At 37.8% G+C, this 19,482-nt stretch overlaps 1 protein-coding gene and 1 long non-coding RNA gene across 7 annotated transcripts; one reads left to right on the plus strand and one right to left on the minus strand.

The window, feature by feature from the left end:
- Window positions 1–1,312: 1,312 nt before the first annotated feature.
- LOC123718608 lies at window positions 1,313–2,865 on the minus strand. Its single transcript, XR_006755041.1, has 3 exons — window positions 2,703–2,865; window positions 2,441–2,566; window positions 1,313–2,366 (listed from the first exon to the last, which is right to left on the minus strand). It is a non-coding gene; the product is annotated as an uncharacterized LOC123718608 (long non-coding RNA).
- A 531-nt stretch (window positions 2,866–3,396) lies between these two features.
- On the plus strand, window positions 3,397–19,473 carry LOC123718402 (ecotropic viral integration site 5 ortholog). Of its 6 annotated transcripts, none has more exons than XM_045674822.1 (18): window positions 3,397–3,586; window positions 6,934–6,988; window positions 7,554–7,679; window positions 8,338–8,693; window positions 8,980–9,196; window positions 9,513–9,662; window positions 12,355–12,584; window positions 12,661–12,852; window positions 12,947–13,111; window positions 13,217–13,411; window positions 13,526–13,684; window positions 13,752–13,985; window positions 15,741–15,986; window positions 16,093–16,467; window positions 16,548–16,715; window positions 16,784–16,879; window positions 16,949–17,050; window positions 18,864–19,473. In XM_045674822.1, exons 5-18 carry the CDS (start codon window positions 9,007–9,009, stop codon window positions 19,020–19,022), a joined length of 2,661 nt encoding a protein of 886 aa, XP_045530778.1. In that variant the 5' UTR covers window positions 3,397–3,586; window positions 6,934–6,988; window positions 7,554–7,679; window positions 8,338–8,693; window positions 8,980–9,006; the 3' UTR covers window positions 19,023–19,473. The 6 variants fall into 6 exon arrangements, with proteins under 6 accessions (XP_045530778.1, XP_045530784.1, XP_045530780.1 ...); XM_045674828.1 differs by lacking the exons at window positions 7,554–7,679; window positions 8,338–8,693 and adding an exon at window positions 17,250–17,299 and having other exon boundaries at window positions 16,093–16,200; window positions 16,270–16,467; window positions 18,864–18,998; XM_045674824.1 differs by lacking the exon at window positions 8,338–8,693.
- Window positions 19,474–19,482: the final 9 nt, after the last annotated feature.

Raw genomic sequence — 19,482 nt, forward strand, 5'->3', positions numbered from 1 at the left:
TTGAGATGACTGGCATGGCTAATTAACTTTTTGTAACCTATTTTTTCTTCAAAGTATTAGTCGGCAATCAAATTCTGAACTTATGTAACACTTAATTTTTTTTAGTTTATAGAAATCCATATTTATAGGTAATATGTTTCAATGCATACCTATATAACTATCCTCGTGTATAAGTGAAATATTAAATATATTATTATTTTCAAGACCTACCGTCTATAAAGTGTGGTGTGATACCAATATTCAGTCTTCACGATAAGCTTTCCTCGATGGCTTAACAACAGGGCTTAATGCACCTACAGGCAAAGGCATATAGGGAGCGAAGAAGGATTTCTGGAATATAGCTTCTTGGTTTTTTAGGAAAAAAAAAATTTGGCAGATTACCACTAGGAGATGACTAAAGAAGTATTTGAGGAGTGGTTTACAATAATACTTTCAAAATTAAAACCAAACTCGGTAGTAGTGTTAGGTAATGCTCCCTGGCATTCGACGAAGGTCGAAAAAGTACCAACAAGTGCATAGACAAAATGCGATAATCGAGCGTCAACCACGCTTCTTTGAAAAAATGCTAAAAGTGAATGTATTGGATATTGTGGGTCATGAAATACATGTAACAGTGTATTGAAGACACAAGGCAGCACAAGGCGTTACTGTGCTTAGACTGCCCCCATATCATTGTGAGCTCAACCCCATTAAATTGGCGTGGCCTCAAGCGATGGGGCATGTCGCAAGACACAACAAGTTTTAAAACGGCGAAAGTTTAAAAAAATTAGAACTGGAATATGAATGAAATAAGTATAAGTAATGTTACTCCTGATAAATTTCATGACTGTATCAACCATACAGTCAAATAAGAAGATAAAATGTGGACTCTCGACGATTTGATTGACACAGTCGCAGACTCTTTAATAATTCATATCAGCGATGATGATGATGGTGAAGATGATATAAGTATTAATAATGATTAAAGATTTTAATAAAAATAGGTTATATCACGCCGTAAAATCACTTATATTGTGGAGCACCGCACTTAATGAAATTGATACATTCACTAACAAATAAAATGTGTATATAGACTCATAGTCTGGCTAATGAAAGAAGATAACGAAAAAGCGAGGCAAATTCCAAAAAAAAATAGTATGTTATCCCTAAAAGTTGATATATTTGGGGATTAAACTTATTTGATACTTGATTTTATTTTATTATTTTTTACATTGATAGTAACTGTATTTCTATGAAATTAAATACTATATGTATTTAGTATTTTACTATTGATACTTAAAATGCATGAGCAATGCATGGAAAACTAAAACTATATTTATTATAAAACACAACTTTATTAGGAATAATCAAAATCAGAATCCAAAAAATCAATATGCATAGATTCATCAGAGTTATTGCTGTTATCACTGTCTCTCACATTGATTATGAAATTTTATAAATGTTCCTCTTTAGTCCTGTCCCTTTGTTTATATTTCTTTTCCACATGTACAACATGATCAGTCATTTTCTTCCACTCTTCTGCTGTTACATTTTCAAATGACTCTTTAATGAACTCACATGTTGACCACCATGCTTTGAAATTTCATCAGCTTCATATATTGGCTCTGGTTTATACCGTTTTACTAGACAGCAATTCTGCTTTCATATGGTACTCTTCAAATTGAATATTATTCAAAGTAAGCCATTCTCTTATCTCATGTTTGCGATTCTGTGTCGTTGGGGCTTTATTTACTCATTTAAATTAGGTAGGAGCTTTTCTTCTAACCACTTATTGAAGTTGGCAGCATTCATATCATGGTAATAATCAGCCATTTTTGATTTAGTGCTACATACTAATAATGACTTTGGCACAGGACCTTTCTCCTAGACTGCTTGTACAATTATGGACCTTTTTCCAGCTGAAATATTTTTGAATAGCACCACTTGTAGACTATGTACTTGTGGACCATGCCACAATTTTTTGGTTTGTAGATTTTATGGTCAAGTTTCATCTAAATATGTTATTAGCTTTCTTTCTGCATCTTAAATAGTAATGTCTCCAGGCAGATATGTTACGCTCAATTAACAAAGAACATTCATTTTTGTTTTTCTTAAATTCAGAGCTATTAGCCAATAATATTTGGTGAAGAGTTTCCTGACATCCGGTAAATCCTATGCTTTCTCTTAATTCCAGCAAAAGTGTTCTCAATGGTGGAACTTGTTTTCTAACAATATAAAATTCATTAATTTTGTTGCGAATAGCATCCATGTCAAAATCGTCCGAATGAGACACTGTTGGTTTATGAGGTCGTTTTTTTTCAGGTGTAGTCCAGACACCTTGATTTGTTGCCCTTTCTTTTTTTATTCTGATGATATTACACTTACACCTGGAAAAACAATCAAAAGGTTATTACCACACACATTTTTTTCAAATTTACTTGAAAAGTATTGAAAATTTTACCAGTGATGGAAGCGATTTCTTTAAAATATTGGTTCTGGGATTTTATTCAATCTATCTGCTTTAAATCAGTGAGCTTACCAATAGTTCTCACTATTGCATCGAATCCTTCTACATCCTCCAGATTTCCTGCGAAAGAAACGAAATATTATATCAAATAAAACAAAGTTTAGGCTATAATACCTCTTAACTATTCGGAAAAAATATATAATAGAAATGAAAATGAGAAATTGCATGAAATATCAAGAAAATAAATCATACTAACCTAAGAAATTCAACACCACACGTAAACAATCTTGTTTTTGGTAGAATTCAGCTTCTTTTTCTTGGAATTTGGATATCATGTAGAACAATATCTCTCGAACTCCACTTTTAATAGTTTTACTCATATTTAAACACGTAAATGAATAAATAAGAACAAAATAAACCAAAATGAATGTTTGACAACCGCCATATTGAGAAATTGACAATGACTTATGACATTCTGTGTTGCCTTCCGAAAGTTTTCAAATAATTTAATTATCTTCTTTCATTAGCCTGACTCTATGTTCAGATTCGTATTGAAATTTTTAAAATATAAAAATGTGCTCGGCCAAAAAGGTTTGTAATCTTTGGCATGTCAAAAAATGATAACTGTCAGAAGTCTACGGAATTAAAAACATTTAATAGACAAATAACAGAATGCAATTTTTCCTAGCGCCACTATAGTTTGATCTGTGGTAACAGTTACGACAGCTCGTCGATTCACTTTTTGTGAACAAGAATTTGATGATAAAGAATTTCAATTTTTCTTTATTAATTTCTGCGAAAGAGAAAATTTGGGATTATATATTGCTCAGTATAAGCTATACTACTTTCTTTTTTAAATAATTTACTGATAAAACGAGAGACATATTCTGCTTAATCTTGCCTAGTCTGTTGTAAAGTTAATCATATCTAACGATCTCCGAAAACTTGAGTAGAAAGTATACTATCTGTGGTGGAAAGTAGGTTGGAATCTGCCAACTGCCAGCTGGGCGGATCCGAAATATTTATATTTTTTAATTACATAAATTTATATTATAGCGTCGCTCTGAAAAATTGCTTTATTAATTAATTATTAAAATAGTGAAAAGTTTTTAGTTACATAGCAGGCCTAATAAGTAATATGTGAGTATTACATATTTATACATATTTTTTATTTCCTATATTTGCTAGTATTGAAAGTGGCAATTATTATAAGAATATGTTACTACACTTAACTCACGACCTTAAAATCCACGACTACATCATATATGCATAGTTTTTTAAAAGTCTGGATTATTGTCTAATTCTTTATTATTTAGTTGAAATGTCCCGATTTCCACTGATTTGTTGCTAACACTTATTGGTCTGAACATTATTTTTATGGTAAAGAATATGAGTAGTTACAATCCTGCTTCTGTTTATATAGCAACACCACACACTTACACTACAATGTATTTATTTCATTTTCAATGATGACTTACACTTTATATATATTACCTGTAAATTATTACTAATTAATAAATAAATAATGTGTGTAAATTCTTATAAGACAAAGTGAGAAATGAAAAAAAAATAAGATTTCATCAACGGTCTAAAAAAGACTACCGTCCACTGGTTTGTTTTCTTCATAGGGTGTAACAAATGAAAGAATAACAAGCCATATGCTTGTAACTCTATTATTATACACCTTAACCAATACTGTATAAACAATGAATGATTTAGATCTAAAATCACAATGATAAACACATTTTTTAATTCTGCTGGTCATAGTGTCATGTTGTGTAGTATTAGTCAAATTCCTTATTTAGACTAACATTCCTCCATAAATCGACCATTGGAAAAACTTCCTAAAATTTGTGTGTTTAGCAATTTAACTCACATTATTTTATAAGTGTATATTTTTGAAGTAGTATTACTTCTATATTGCTACAGTTGTATTTCATAAATTTATTTATTTTGTAGAGTCAGCTAGAACACACATGCATATGTGCTTGATAGCTGGCAAGATCATGTACATACATTATCCTTCCACCATTAGATCAAACACATTTTAGTCATGTGAAAAATATAATTAATTTAGCATGTCAAGGTGCTCATGATTAATACCATTTTCATAAATTATTTCCTTAAAAGAGATACCATATAAAGCTTTGGAAATGCTGTACTTGGTGGTTTTTTTTTTTTGTTTCACCTGTAGATATAATTTGAAATACAATAAAGTACTATAATTATTGTCATTATAAGTGCTCATTTCAAATTTTTACATTTCATTAAATAATTATACATATAATTAAAGACCGGGATCCTTATTGGTTATAAATTCGATTAGAGTAAAAAAATATTAATTGGTTTACTTAGTTTGTATGGAGTTAGCTATATGTTATACAGTGGAATGGGAAAATAATGTTAGGGAATGTAGGAACGCTTAGTAAATTTACACCTAGACTGATATTGCGTGACCACAATGACTATAACAGTAGCTGCCGCGGAAATATCAGAGAAAAAGCTACGAAAAATTAATTGGCTTGAGAGGTGCCGAGCTATCAATCCGTCACACTCGGTCCTGGTACGTGTGAGTGAAACAAATGCACTCAGGTCGATGTACGCCGTGAGTGACACGATCTCACCGGCGCAAACTCTGCACGCGGATGTTTTAATTTCACAAAAGCCCATTTTTTAATTTGTATTGTTTAAAGAAATAAAGAAAAACTTGCCTATACACAATATACAGGACATTTAGGTAAAGTAAACTGCACAGGCCTCCACACTAGGATTCCCTGAGTTGTGGGCAGCCAGTCTCTTTCTTTTAACATATAAACTGTATTTACCTTTATGATATCTACATAACTCAAATTAATATTTAAACTATTTTTGCACATTTTTAATAGATCAAAAGTATTTTAAATGTGAATGATATTAGAGACAATTAGAGTGATACCCATTTACGATAATAGCTAATATAATAATTTTTCGAATGTCTGATGCATTATGAAAATTATTTTATGACTCAAATATAATTACGGTGGTTCATTTTACCATCGGTGCTAGCGTTAACATATTAAGTAGAGTGAGTTAAAGAACACATTTTTATATACGAGCTTACATTTTATTATTAGGGGTGAGGTGAGTTTTAACTTGACTTGGCTCGACTTACCTATCATTTGTAATATTACGCTTCGCGTGCGAAAGCCTTGTCAAAAGGTGTACTATTATTATTTCACTATAATGGTATATTTCATCATAGTTATGTGTGTGTGTTTCGGTTTTGAATACATTTAATTAAATAGTTGAAATAACAGGTTAATTAGGAATGTTTTACGTATTCTTGCGCTGCTCTTGCAATTTTATTCACATTTTTAGTCATTGCGATATTTATGCTTTGCATTTCACATTTATTGTTTATGAAATGAATTCATAGCTGGCGATTAACAAAACTACTGCACAACTTAACTAAGAATATTTTGGTTCTGTTGTACCAATGTATTTTATTACTATTATTATTAATGAATTCCTTGCGGGTTTGGCGTACGTCTAGATTATATTACTCTTCTGTTGTTGAGTGTTGTACAACATGTATTATATTTATTATTTTTTGGGCGCGTCTAAAAGTGTAAAATATATCTATGAATCCATCAAAACAATATTGTCAGGTCAATCATTTGTCTACTGAGTGATTTGGTGTATTTTTCATGTATATACGCGATTAATATTGAATATTATCCAAAAAAACCGGAGGCCAAGGTTAGAGCGCCACTTGTTATTAATAATTTTCCATATTCAATTTGAAAAATCTTCATTCTTGTAGAATAAGACAAATGTTATAAGTGATGCGTTAATAACGTCATCCTCGCATAATGCACGTCAACGAGACAAACGACACGAGTGAGTGAATAACTCCCTAAAAATGTTGAAAGCAATCATATCAGCGTTAACGTATTCGTGACGCTTTAAATGTCTGTCGTATATATATTACGAGACCCTTTTTATTACTAAACTAAACAAAAAGATTGCTTTGCTGACGCGAAATCTATGATTCATATTTAATACCGTGTCCACCTGTTGAGACTGTTGTCGTGGCTTTTTGGTTTTTATTTGTTAAACTGAATTTATCTGCATTTATCTGACACGGTTGGCCTTACACGTTTTTCACTGCGGCTCGGTGAGATTAGTCGCAAAGGGCAATATAAAGCTTTGGTGTATTTGAGTCATACTGGCCCTTGTTGGATTCTGTTTAATTATATTACATTTACGTTGTTCTACCTGCAACGTTTCAGAGTTAAACAACGTTACTTTCAGAGTTCAATAAGAGTAAACGGTGCCTTTTATTGCCTCAGTTCCTTTAGTTTAAATTGACATACAATATATATAATTAACTTTAAAAAATAAACTACTATGTACATTAGGAAACATATTTCCTCAACTGCGATTACTACTGATAGTATATAATAGCTATTTACCAGTCAGTTATTGATTTGGTTTTTTTTTTCTAGTTAATGAGCGAGCCAGTGGCCGCAGTCACGCGTACGGGTCTCGCTGCTACTGAAGGTAAGTTCTAATTTACCAGTTTTCACCGACCTATTTAGTTATAATAACGCTTAAAGTCTACTTTCTAAAAGCTAGAGGAGTCCTATTTCTTTATTTCGTAGTACAGAAATAATTAAATAGTTCATTGTGGTGTAAAATCACAAAAACTTTGAGCGCGTGATGTAACACCGGTGAGTCACAAACTAGTATTAAACCACGCGAAGTGATCCTAATAAGGTGGCTTCGGTCTCGCATCGATCTGATAATTATTACATTATTGGACATACTATAAGTTTATTTACTTTCTTATTGATAATAATGGTTAGAAAAATAAGAAATAGCTATTTTTATTGAGTTTCCATCTCAGGGTGTGAGTTGGATTGTTATTTCTTTATTAATTTACATATGAATATACGACGGCTGGCCGTATCACGTTAGAGTTAAAGGTGTGTAATTTCTTGTTTGATATCCTGTATTTTCCGTCGTCATATTCTTATTAAATAAATATTCTGCTATTCGTTGTAAGTCCTACATTTCCACCATTACGTTTTGCTAAATTCATTACAACAACTATTTATTGTCTTAGATTATAATATGACACTGAAAAAAACGTATGTAAATAAATAAAAATAAAATTGAACAATGCAGCAAAAATGGTAAGAGAAGAAAGGAAAAGTCGGACAAAGAAGGAAAGAATAGTATGGGGAGCGAGGTGAATATTTTTATGTTCAGTTTAACAAACAATTATTATAAGCGCGTTCAGCCTCAGGAACGTCGCTCTTTAATGTTGATAAACGATAACTGTACAAACAACGTGGCTTATAATTATTGTATTACTAGCCCTTGACATAAAAAGTTTATCAAGTGATTTTGTTCGTTTAATCTTTATAACAACGATGAAATTTTATAGTTATCGTTACTGTAATGAATAACAAATACAAAACTACGTAGTAGGTAAAGGTGCGTAACACTCTCTTCGCTTATCTTTTGGTAGTTCTGTTTGACAACAATTAACAAAAACAACCCGAGATTTGTTTTAGGGTAGAGACCTCTTTTGATAGGTCATTCATTCAATTGCTCTACCGATCATTCTGTTAAATATCTCATTCACGCTTTTGAAGTTATTATTCGTTCATAAGTGTTCATTAAGTTACCTACGCATTTTTGCGTACTATTATTTTTGGTTAATATGCCATATATTCGTGTCATAATATTATTTATCGGCTCATTCACTTCAGCCAAGGACTCGATCTCTTGCGACATAGCTAGACTTCAGAGTACTGGGCCAGATACCTTGCTAAATAGTTCTCACTACACTCACTAAAGCAATCTAGTGAAAGCATCACCTATAATATTTCTCTTTCTTCTAGCAACTAGTGCAAGTTGCAACGTATTACCACGTTATCGGAGCAAAGGCTATGCAATGTAATAAGTCTACTTTTTCGTGAGTCTTACCCCTAAAGGCCGAAGAAGTATGAGTGGCAACAGCCTTGATACAGTTTTTTTTATTCTGGCGGGACACGTGTGAATTTAGTACATTAAATAGTTACGGCCTTCACGCTCAGTACGCGGTCAGCCGGTGGATAACTTTCACATACAGACAGTATATGCTGTGTTGATTACGCACATAATAGCAACGTCTTTGTTGTTGCGTGTGTGTATGTGTGGGCCTGGGTGACTAATGCGATGGATGATAAAGATCTTTGATTTAAATTAATTAAGTGATGTGAGTATTTAATTAAGTTAACGGTTTACTTATCCCATGTTATATCGTAGGCAACGTCCAAGGCACTAAAATCACTTTGCCCCTTTGAAAACTTTCTGAAATATTTCAATTTGAGGTCAGAGCAAATCGTCTCCTTCGCCATCCTCTATTCCCATCCTTTATTGTCACGTTTCCAAGCGTACAAAAGTATATTTAGGTATATAAAGAAATTATATTTGTTTTGGTCTAGGGTACCAACCTAGACCAAAACAAACAAAGGGAGTATAGAAAGAGGTGTATGTTGCAGACGCAGCCAAGACAAAGTGGATGAAGAATGAAATTGGCTGTGGATCATACTTCTCCATCGACTAAGCCGCCAATTACTGAAACGGAAGAGGTTAAAGATAGCCCAATCCCATCACCTGACTTATCAGTCATTCACGTTCATGGCAGTACTTCGCCTCCACCCATAGATTCGGAATACTCTGAGATCTCGACCAAAAATAACGTTACGACTAAAGCAGGTGAATGTCCTATTTTAGCTCTTTAACATTTTAATCTTTAGCGCCCCGTTTACTGTTGTATACCACACAATACTCCTGTAAGAGCCAACATTACACAATAGCTTTAATACTAACACGATTATTATATTATCTTTCATATGTAAAAGATTCAACTATTTCAATGCTGAAGAACCAAAGTTCGATAAACTCGAAGATAATTTTATCAATTGAAGTTGAGCCAGCACTTAGTAATGCATATGTTTCTGCTTCAAGTGTTACTCAAAGTCAATTAGAAATTGCAGCAAAGACCTAGTTGAGTATCAATTGTGTGTCATAGTGGTCGCCGAAAAGGCAGAGGGTCTGCCCACGCCCGACCGGGCTTTACTCGCCAAGCTGGAGGAGGCTAACAGGAAGATCGAGGCGGACTCCAAGTGCCCCTCGCTCAACGCAGCCAGCAGAAAGAACTCCGAAACATCACTCGCATCAGGTTAGTGTTCTCACACACCCGAGAGCACGAATGGATTACTTTCTATAGATACAACAATTTCTTTTATTTTCGATCATTGAATTTGAACATATTTTACATATACATAAGTATTCAACAACTACCCTAACGCACTCCACTCCTTATGAACTATATATGGTATAAGCTTGTAAAACCAATACAAGCATACACATTTTGTACAATCTTTAGATTAAACGGTGTCGTAAAAGGCAATCTTAACGAACGTTTATTATATTTCTCCATTACATAACATTGAGCCTTTCCCACAAAGTAATTATTGCGTCATCGTGACACCCGATGCGTGAACGTAAACTATTCGACTTTACCTATAATTTCAGTATTTTATTATTTGAGAATTTGCGATAAATAATATTAAAACCCTGATTTATATATACCTTACTACTAAATAACTCACAAAATACACAAAGCACATAATTATATCGTTAAATCATCGCCATTAGGTTTTAAATAAATTATTGTAGGACGCCAATAATAGTCACAAACATTCCACTCTACGATGATGAAGAGAGAAGACTGTGGAAGAAGCGCGATTTCGAGCCTAACAACCGAGGCTCTAAACTCTCCAACCACTGCTGCTCTCTCATTATTAAAAAAAAAGAGCGTGCGTACAAAGTACACATGTCAAAAGTGAAACTTCTTTGTAAATTAATCATTACTAAGGTAAAAGACCCAATAGATAATCATGTACCAGTATATGATCACTCCATGTATTTGTATATATATATTCACACTGCATACGTGCTAATGATAAAAAAAATATTTACTGCACAAGACGTTATGCGACTGTCTAAAGTTCTAATATGTACAGAAGTTTCACTCCAAAAATTCCCAAAATGTAATGTAATGTAATAAATAAATTTAAACATATTATTTAGTTAAAGATACTCGTATTATTGAAGTCTTGTAAGTATTTAATTTAAAAAAAAAACGATAGTTCTTTGGGGTGAATCTGTTGAAGGTTTCTGTGTCCTGTCAATGGCCGGATTGCATTCACTGTGATTTATTAGTCAGAAAGCTTCAACTTTATGGCGTTGAAGATAAAGCTTCCTATCATATGATGCACTTACACCACTTGAAGGGGATAGGTCACAAATGTAAATAGGCCTTCCGCAAGGATCTATACTGGGGCCTTATTGTTTTAGATTTTCATAAATAACATCCCATTCAATAAGCTACATGAGATAGTGTTGTTCGTTGATTTCTCCACTATTATTTAGCTTGAAAATACAAAACATATCGTTGGATAATGTAATCTCACAAATTTTCAACTTCTACATCAAATTTTCAAATTAAAGAGGAAGAGGAAGTTTTTTTTGAAAAACAGTTTTCTTAGGTACAACGTCAGATTGCATTTCAATTGGGCTCACTTCAGCAGCGCATACAGCAAAACAGTTATCTGTTCAGGACTCAGCCAAAATAGTTATTTGTACCGCATAACGTCCGGGCTCTGTTTTAGGCCACTGCTGCGGTTGTTTAATCCATATTTGGGCTGCGAAGCGGCCTTTCCGAGCGATTTGATGTTTTTCCTCATGGGAGTAACTAAGTAGAATTAAACGTAATTATTTATTACTTATTAATGATTTTATAAATAAATGATACAACTAGATAGAAGTATTCAGCGTGCTGAACTGTCGTATATGACTGTTTCCAATGACAATTCTGTGCTTTTATTAGTGTATTTTTTCGCGTTATTCGTGAATTTATAGTGCAATAAAATTACTCTTTGATTAATTTTAGATAAAGAGTTTGTTACTTTATTAATGTGACATTTTGTTTCAATATGTCATGTGAAGCATGGCGTGATGGTTGCACTTCCTTACCATAGCTTAATGCCCGCCTTCCACTGCGAGCGGTATACATGTGCTTCCACCAAAGCGGAGACGGCATGTATGAAAATCATCGTTACGAGTGTAGCGGAGTCCGTAATGGGTCCGTTCCGCTCGCAGTGGCCACTTCTTTTAGCCTGCTCTACGCTCCGCTTGATTAGGGTACTTGGGACGTAAGTCATAAGTGTACATACTTACCGATCTGATTAAATTCATTTTTGATTTGATTTGCTGACGATGGCTCGTTTTCCAGAAATTAAAATCATAATTTAATCTGATGTTGCATGATACGTCTATTTCTTTAGGCATTATTGTTATCCCAAACATGAATATAGGTAACTCTTAGCATTTCCAGTGCGTGTGCAGAATTCCCTGAAGGAACTTTGTTCTAAACTAAACAAAGTATACTTTCCCGATCATAAGTGTATAGGCTATTTCGTTAGGAGACAATTATACGCAGACTCGTAGGTTATTAATGTAATATAAGCGAAACATTATCTAAAGATAATCGCAATTATCGCGTACTGTCCACTCTCATCTCATGCATTTTATCAGTGTTAAGATGGCAGATATAGATGACGGACTCACAAATACGTTTGAGCTATATATATATATTAAATATTATTAACAACGTGCTTGGTATGTATTATCCTTGCTAGACCTTTTAATTAAAAATCAAATTTGAAGCAAAACATTTCTTTAAAAAGAATTTGCTTGTGTATTACATATTAGGTAAGACAATTTTGAAATATATTGTTCTAGCTCTTGCTAGTAAAATGCGCGTATTGCAGCAGACCAAGTAAAATACACACACGTGACTTTTTTAGCTACCTCGAGTCAGGAAGATACGCGAGTGGCTGGTAGCAGCGAAGAAGAGATATGGATTCTCTGGGGCAGAATTGTCAGTAATTGGGAGACCGAGTGGCGAAGACGCAATCAATTTGTGAGAGATCTGGTTAGAAGAGGTGTTCCACATCACTTCCGAGGCATCGTGTGGCAGCTATTGGCCGGGGTCGAATGCTCTCCGGAAAAAAAGCAGTATGCTTCGTATATTAAGGTAACTTTTATATTTTCACGTTTAAAAGATTAATTACATTTCTTGTATGCAAGTTTGTACTAGTATCTATTTACAGGCGAAGTCAGCTTGTGAAAAGGTTATTAGGCGTGACATCGCGCGCACTTATCCGGAGCATGACTTCTTCAAGGAAAAAGATGGCTTGGGCCAAGAGGCTCTCTTCAATGTGATGAAGGCGTATTCCCTCCACGACAGGGAAGTGGGATATTGCCAAGGCTCAGGGTTCATAGTTGGACTTCTATTGATGCAGGTCAGTAGAAAAACCCTAGAGTTAAGGTGCACATACATTTATTAGACGTGACGACCTTAGTAATTAAAAGTAAATTGAAAATGAACATTACCAGATGCCAGAGGAAGAGGCGTTTGCGGTTCTCGTAAAGATTATGCAGCAGCACAAAATGCGGGACATGTTCAAGCCAAGTATGGCGGAGTTGGGACTCTGCATGTACCAATTGGAAAACTTATTGCAGGAAATCTTACCTGATTTACACGTTCACTTCCAGTCACAGGTATAATTGTGATAATTATATTTATTTACTGTTCTCAAACTTTAGTTAGAGAAAAACACATTGAGCATTAACAGTTGCACAAAAATTAATAAGTAATTCCCACAGAGTTTCAGCACATCGATATACGCGAGTAGCTGGTTCCTGACTCTGTTCACAACCAACCTGTCTCTGCCTTTGGCCTGTCGCATCATGGACGTCTTCCTCTCCGAAGGGATAGAAGTTGTGTTTAAGGTAGCCCTGGCGCTCCTTACGCTCGGAAAGGAACATCTTCTGTCCTTGGACATGGAAAACCTTCTCAAGGTGCGGAACTCTATAGCGGCATGTTCCTTAACTTGGCTCGTTCGAGTCTTCAATTATAATCTCGAAAACATTGAAGTCGGTGATATAATTTAAGTGAAAATTAATTAATTCCAGTACATTCAAAAAGAATTGCCGGTGAAAGCCGACGCAGACCACGATGCATTTATGGAATTGGCGTACTCCATAAAAGTGAACCCGAAAAAGATGAAAAAGCTCGAAAAGGAGTACACCGTCATAAAGACAAAGGAACAGAGCGACATTGCTGTTTTGAGAGTGAGTTTTGTTTGTGGTCACCGATTTGTGTCTGGGCCATGATTAATGTTGATTAAACTTTTTTCAGTGCCTGCGTGAAGAGAACCGTATCTTGAAGAAGCGCATGCAATTCCTCGAACAGGAGTGTTCAGAGTTGGCGGCTCGCTTAGTTCGGGGCCAAGTGGACCGAGCTCATGGAGAGGAAGAGACCTTCGCGCTAGAGAGGGAGCTCCACGCCCTGCGATGTGCCAATCTTGACGCTCAGCAGGCGTTGGCCGACGCTCATGAAGAGATACGCTCCTTGGAAGTCACTCTGGCGGAGGTAAACTTATCGGAAAGATAATTTTATTTTTATTTTTCAAGGGATACATTAATGCGTCAAAGTAAGCAAAGGAAACACCTCCCAAACAGAGAACGTCTTGATATTAGTGAAGCGATTCAGTTTGTGTCGCCCGGTAAGGGTATGTCCGTCAATAAACGAAGGTTTGATCCAAAAATCCTGTAGTATTTTTATTAGTAGGAAACGAATAACCGTATAAACAGAGGGAAGCAGTGTTAGGTATTTCAGAAGAGATGTAACAAGTCCGAAAGTGTATTGAGAGAGTTGTGAAAAGTCTTGAGAGCTATGGAAGAAAACACTAGGGAAGTGAAGAAGAACAGGATCGAATCCATGATATGGAACCAATTGTAAAGTGTAAATTTGGATCAGACAAGAACACGATGATCCGACCAGTAAGCGAGATCGGCACGTTACAGATAGTGTCGTTTAAGGACGTTACAAAACAGGAGCCGGGCCAAATAAATAATAACACAAAGCAGAGGGCGATACGGCTGCAGCGAGACCTTGATTGAGTAGTTAATCAAAGTTAGTTTCCCAAAATGCTAGGCTATAAGTCATAATAAGCTCAAATTCCTAGTCAAGAGCACGATTGCCCATTCTCATGTTAGAGTCACCCGTTACCTTTACTTACATATCCAAATAGGTGGAAACCTTGTGAATGTGAACTTACTACAGGGTGCAGCCGCAAATAATAAGCCACATTAAGGCTTCTCGCGGATCCCGCCGACCAAAATCTCTACAACCCAACCTTGAATAAGCGAGTCACTGACTCGCTTCAATAGCCTCGACCAGGATGCGTCTGTGTGTCCTCAGGTCTTGCACAGTCAAATCTACCCCGGAGAATATGAAAAGTCTGTTGTTATCTCGACATACTTAAGAAGTGATTCTGTTATAGGCGTAATTAATGTAATGTAAATTAGCCCAAGATCACACAGGTTGATGCTCGATAGAATTTGCCGACAATTTTGTACAAAACAGTATATTCTAGTCTATCAGGATACGAATTAATGATTTGTGATTATTTCTTATATACTACTGCTGAGCCGAGTCAACTTGCTGTCGATGATGGGAACTTGCATTAAGGGGTAGTTTATTAGCAATCCTTCAAAGAAAAACCGATTAAGGTCCTCCTGTAGAAGGTCAACGTCGCTGCTATCTTAAATACTTAGTAGATCATCAGCGATGAATTGATGCATAGAGTTATGAAAACGTTTCGCTAAACAATAGAGGACCCAAGTGCGGAGCCCTTAGGTACACCAGACAGACCATAATATTTTACCATGTACTCCAAATCCCCGCATCTTGTTAATAATTAAAAAGTGGTCTTCTACCTCACAACTTCGAAACCCGTGCTGTTCATTAAAAACAAAGGTGTGGAGCGAGCCATTTCATATGGACAATTAAGGACTCAAAATCTTTAGCAAATACTGGCAACATAACGATAGGTCTGAGCATCTGTTAGTTAGCATTTTTCATATCGTTGGAAAAAGCCACCATTAAGGGACCATTAACGTCCCCCACATTACATTATACTCTGAGGCGGGGATCTTCGTATAAACGTAATTAATAAAGTTTGTGTACGCTATGGATGAGTTGATTTTATTATTATTTTAGTTTGTATAATTACCTAGGTGAGGTCTATGGCGTCAGTAATAACTGTAAAGAAATATTCATAACGTAGAAATAGATAAATATTTTCCTTGCATGAAACACGATAGAAGTCAATCAATGTTCCAGTGCAACTCCCGCCAATCGTCCCTGGAGGGCGGGGAGGGGAGCGAGGGAGGCGAGGGTTGCTCCGGCGGCTCCGGTGACAAGGAGGAATTGGCGCGGTGTCTGCAGCAGGAGCTGGTGAGGGCTAAGCTGCAGCTCGCCGAACGAGAGGCGGCCGAGAGGGAACTGGCCGCAAGATTAGCCGACTTGGAGAACGACAATAAGCTGTTACGGAAGCAGACCGTCGACAATAACGTCGCACATCTGCAGGTGCCGAGTCTCGCCCGCTTAGTCGCGCGCCTTCGCCTCAGCTTCGGGCACGCCGAATTTGCGGACCCTTAAACTTTCACTGACGAATATGTCAATTATTTCGCAGGACGAACTGATAGCAGTGAAGTTGCGAGAGGCGGAAGCCAATCTCTCTCTGAAGGAATTGCGGCAGCGCGTCACCGAGCTTGCCGACGCATGGCGGCGTCATCTCCAGGTATTGACGCGAACCACGACGTGTACACACACGAGGGACAGGGGCCTAACCATGTCGATTTATCGTCAGGAACACCGGGCTGAGGCGGCGGCGACAGCAGCGGCGACGGCTCCTTCGGTAGTGTCGGACCTCATGGCCACGCCCAAGAAGTTGCTTCGGGCGTGGGAAGGTCGCGCTGCCGACGCCCACAGGGTGGAAGACGAGCTGATGACCACCCGCATCCGGGAAGTCGAAGCTCTCACCGAACTCAAGGAGCTGAGGCTCAAGGTACGTACGTCGTGTCCGACGGGAGCTCCGTAGCTCCGGTGACGTCGAGATCTGATTCCGATTGTGTAAATGTTGGACAGGAAATGGAGCTGAGCGCTCAGGTGCAAGTGTCGAGCAACCAATTGCGTCGTCAAGACGAGGAGGCAGTCGCTTTGAGAGAGGCTCTCGACGCGGCTCTGGCTCGCGAGAGAGCGCTCATCGCGAGGCAGCGCGAGTTCCAGCACAAGTACGAAGACCTCGCGGGCAAGGTTCGTCACGACCGGTTTCCCGTCGGGACGGTCGGAGACGACCGTGACGTTGGCGTTTAAATTTTCAGGCGAAATACGAATCGATGCAGGCGTCGATCAAGAACATGGAGGTGTCTCAGCGGATCGCCGAGCTGGAGAACGAGCTCTCCGAGTGTAAGATGAAGGTGAGGCTCTCGTTACGAAGCCGCTTCTCACGGAACTCGGGCATTAAACGTTCTCGACGTCGCTTTCAGACGGAGGTGATGGCTGCGGAGGGGGAGCTGAGGAACCACAACTCTGACGACTCGGAGCGAGTTCGCGAGCTGCAGGAGCAGGTCGCCGAGTTGCATGCTGAGGTAAATGTCGATCGCGTGACACGCGGAGCGGCTCGTTCGCTTCCTCTCGCTTCCGACCGACCGACGTGTAAATAATTTTGCCGACCACTACCCTCGTCCGTCCCTCCCGAAGCTCCGTTCTCTCGGGCCGACAGATAGCGAGCTTCGGGAGCGTCGGCGTCGAGAGTACACTGGCTTAACTGAATCGTTGCCTGCGCAGTTTCCCCCGAACGACTCCGCGGTGAAGGGTCTCCCTCGGAAGTGGCTCAAGTAAGTGGACGCGTGCACCTTGTCGTAGATTGAGGATTTCGAGTTTTCGCTAAATATATAAATAGACGACGACGGCGACGCGCGTTCGGGCCGTTCGACGGAGCGTACTCGTACGACTCCGTTCGTCGATTATCATTTATAAATTGCACGTGCGCAAATATGGTCCGACGAAACTCCGCGAGCGCCAGCGTCGACGGGCGACGACGTATTGTTTACGAGCGCCGACGAGCGAACGACATCGTCGATTCGATCGACCCGAAACGTCGCGCGACTAACGTGTAGAAATCGATAATTTTAATTATTGATTTGGACAAACTTGACGACGACGTCACTCTGTCGAACGGCCTGTCGCGGCCGACCTACCCAACCCTTCGCTCGACTGTCGACGATATCCCGACAATTTTGTTTACAAAATGGAAAATAAATTTATTTGAAGGTCTGCGCTCGCTCGTCCCCGTCGCGTCGCGTCAGCTACGTTTAGTTGTGACTAATGCGTGCATGAGATCATCGACTGTTGTGTAGTGATGTTTGAACGTTTTGTAGTCGTATGCGTATGCGTATATAGCCTATAGTAGGGGAGCCCACGATGCTAAATGAGGATTTACTAGAGCGTCATAGCTACCTATTGAGTTGCAAAGCTTAGATAATTATAAGAAAAAAATGTTATATAATGTATACTTTATCATATACTATACTTTAGCTATAGACTTTCAAAATGTACGTATATTAATCTGATTGTTGCGAGTTTGGGGTGGTACGTAAGGGTGGAAAATGAAAAAAAATATCGAACGCGTCAGATTAAGATATAAATGGTTCATTTTTATCTCCTAGATGTGCGACGATTATCTGGAGGGCTTCTTCTAATCCGACAATTAAAAAAAAAAATCATTGAACTTAATTAATTGATAAGCTCAGGAGATAGCAAAAAGTATATGTTGTTCAAGTAGAAGTTGTTGTATGTTCAAGTAGTTGTTTTTATTAGATAATAGTGTTAAAAATCATTAACCGGGAGAACCGGTTTACCTCGACGATATTCTAAAATATTTATATATTTTTAATAATGATTTTTGCAAAGTAGTTTCACCACAAAATACACTCTTTATGTTAATATTACTCATAGTTAATATTTTTAAACGAATATAGGCATCATACAGCCCCACGTACTAAACTTTATCGAAAAAAAATTCTTACTTCAGCTTCTGGAATTCGTCAGATTATATATTATTCGTGATCCTTGAATTATTTCCTTCAAAATAAAAAACACGTTTTTACAATTTTGCAGCCCTCCCCTTTCTTTGCGTCACTTGCAAATTGTCAGATTAGTGAATTATATAGTTTTTGGCATGTAATTAACTCGCTCGCTAATTATTTAAATCTAACGCGCTCGAGAATATCTGATTGACGAGAGGCCATATACATGGCGCTCATATTTGGTAGAGGTACTTAACCGGGTACAATGTATCTCCCGGTAGTAGTAAATCTCGAAATCCCCGTCTTGGGCTCCCCAGCTAATAGAGAAGGCGGCACTGCGATATCTCGATTAAAACCGTCGTTGTCTTCGCAGGTTATGAGACTAGAGGCGTGGAAAGCGCGCGCCCTCGGGCTCACGCCCCTTCGCGGTGTGTCGCCCGAGGAGGACCCGGAGGAAGACGACGGACCAAAGTTCGTCCGCCAAAGGAGATCCTCCGCCTCGCGGCCGCCTTCGGACGTCGAGGAAACGTAACACGACCGCCTCTCCCGCGGACGATCCGGGTCAAAGGACGACCACGGACCGTCTCGACGTACTTAACTCGACGCGTGAGCGACCCGTATCGTGGCAATATCTTATTTAGAATAGATGTAAAATAGGTCATCGCTGTTGAATCATGTTTTTATACGAATCAAATATTTATTTAGCGGAGGGAGACGTTTCTCTTCGCCTCTCGCGTCTTCCTTCGATAGTTTATTTAACGTTAACTGTGGTAGATCAGTAGTTCTCTTGCGTGGTGGCGAGGCTATCAAACGTCTAGTTAGGATTAACGAATTTAACAATTTTGTACGAAGCGATTGACGGTATTCCTCGCTTTGAGATGACGATCTCTCTCTCAGTATTTAACCTTATCTATAAGACGAGTCAATTGTGGAACCTTTTTTAGTGACGTTCCAAAAGGAAATACATATTTTTTACAACTTTTCTCACGCTT

This window comes from Pieris brassicae, chromosome Z (assembly GCF_905147105.1).
Source record: "Pieris brassicae chromosome Z, ilPieBrab1.1, whole genome shotgun sequence".
Lineage (NCBI taxonomy): Eukaryota > Metazoa > Arthropoda > Insecta > Lepidoptera > Pieridae > Pieris > Pieris brassicae.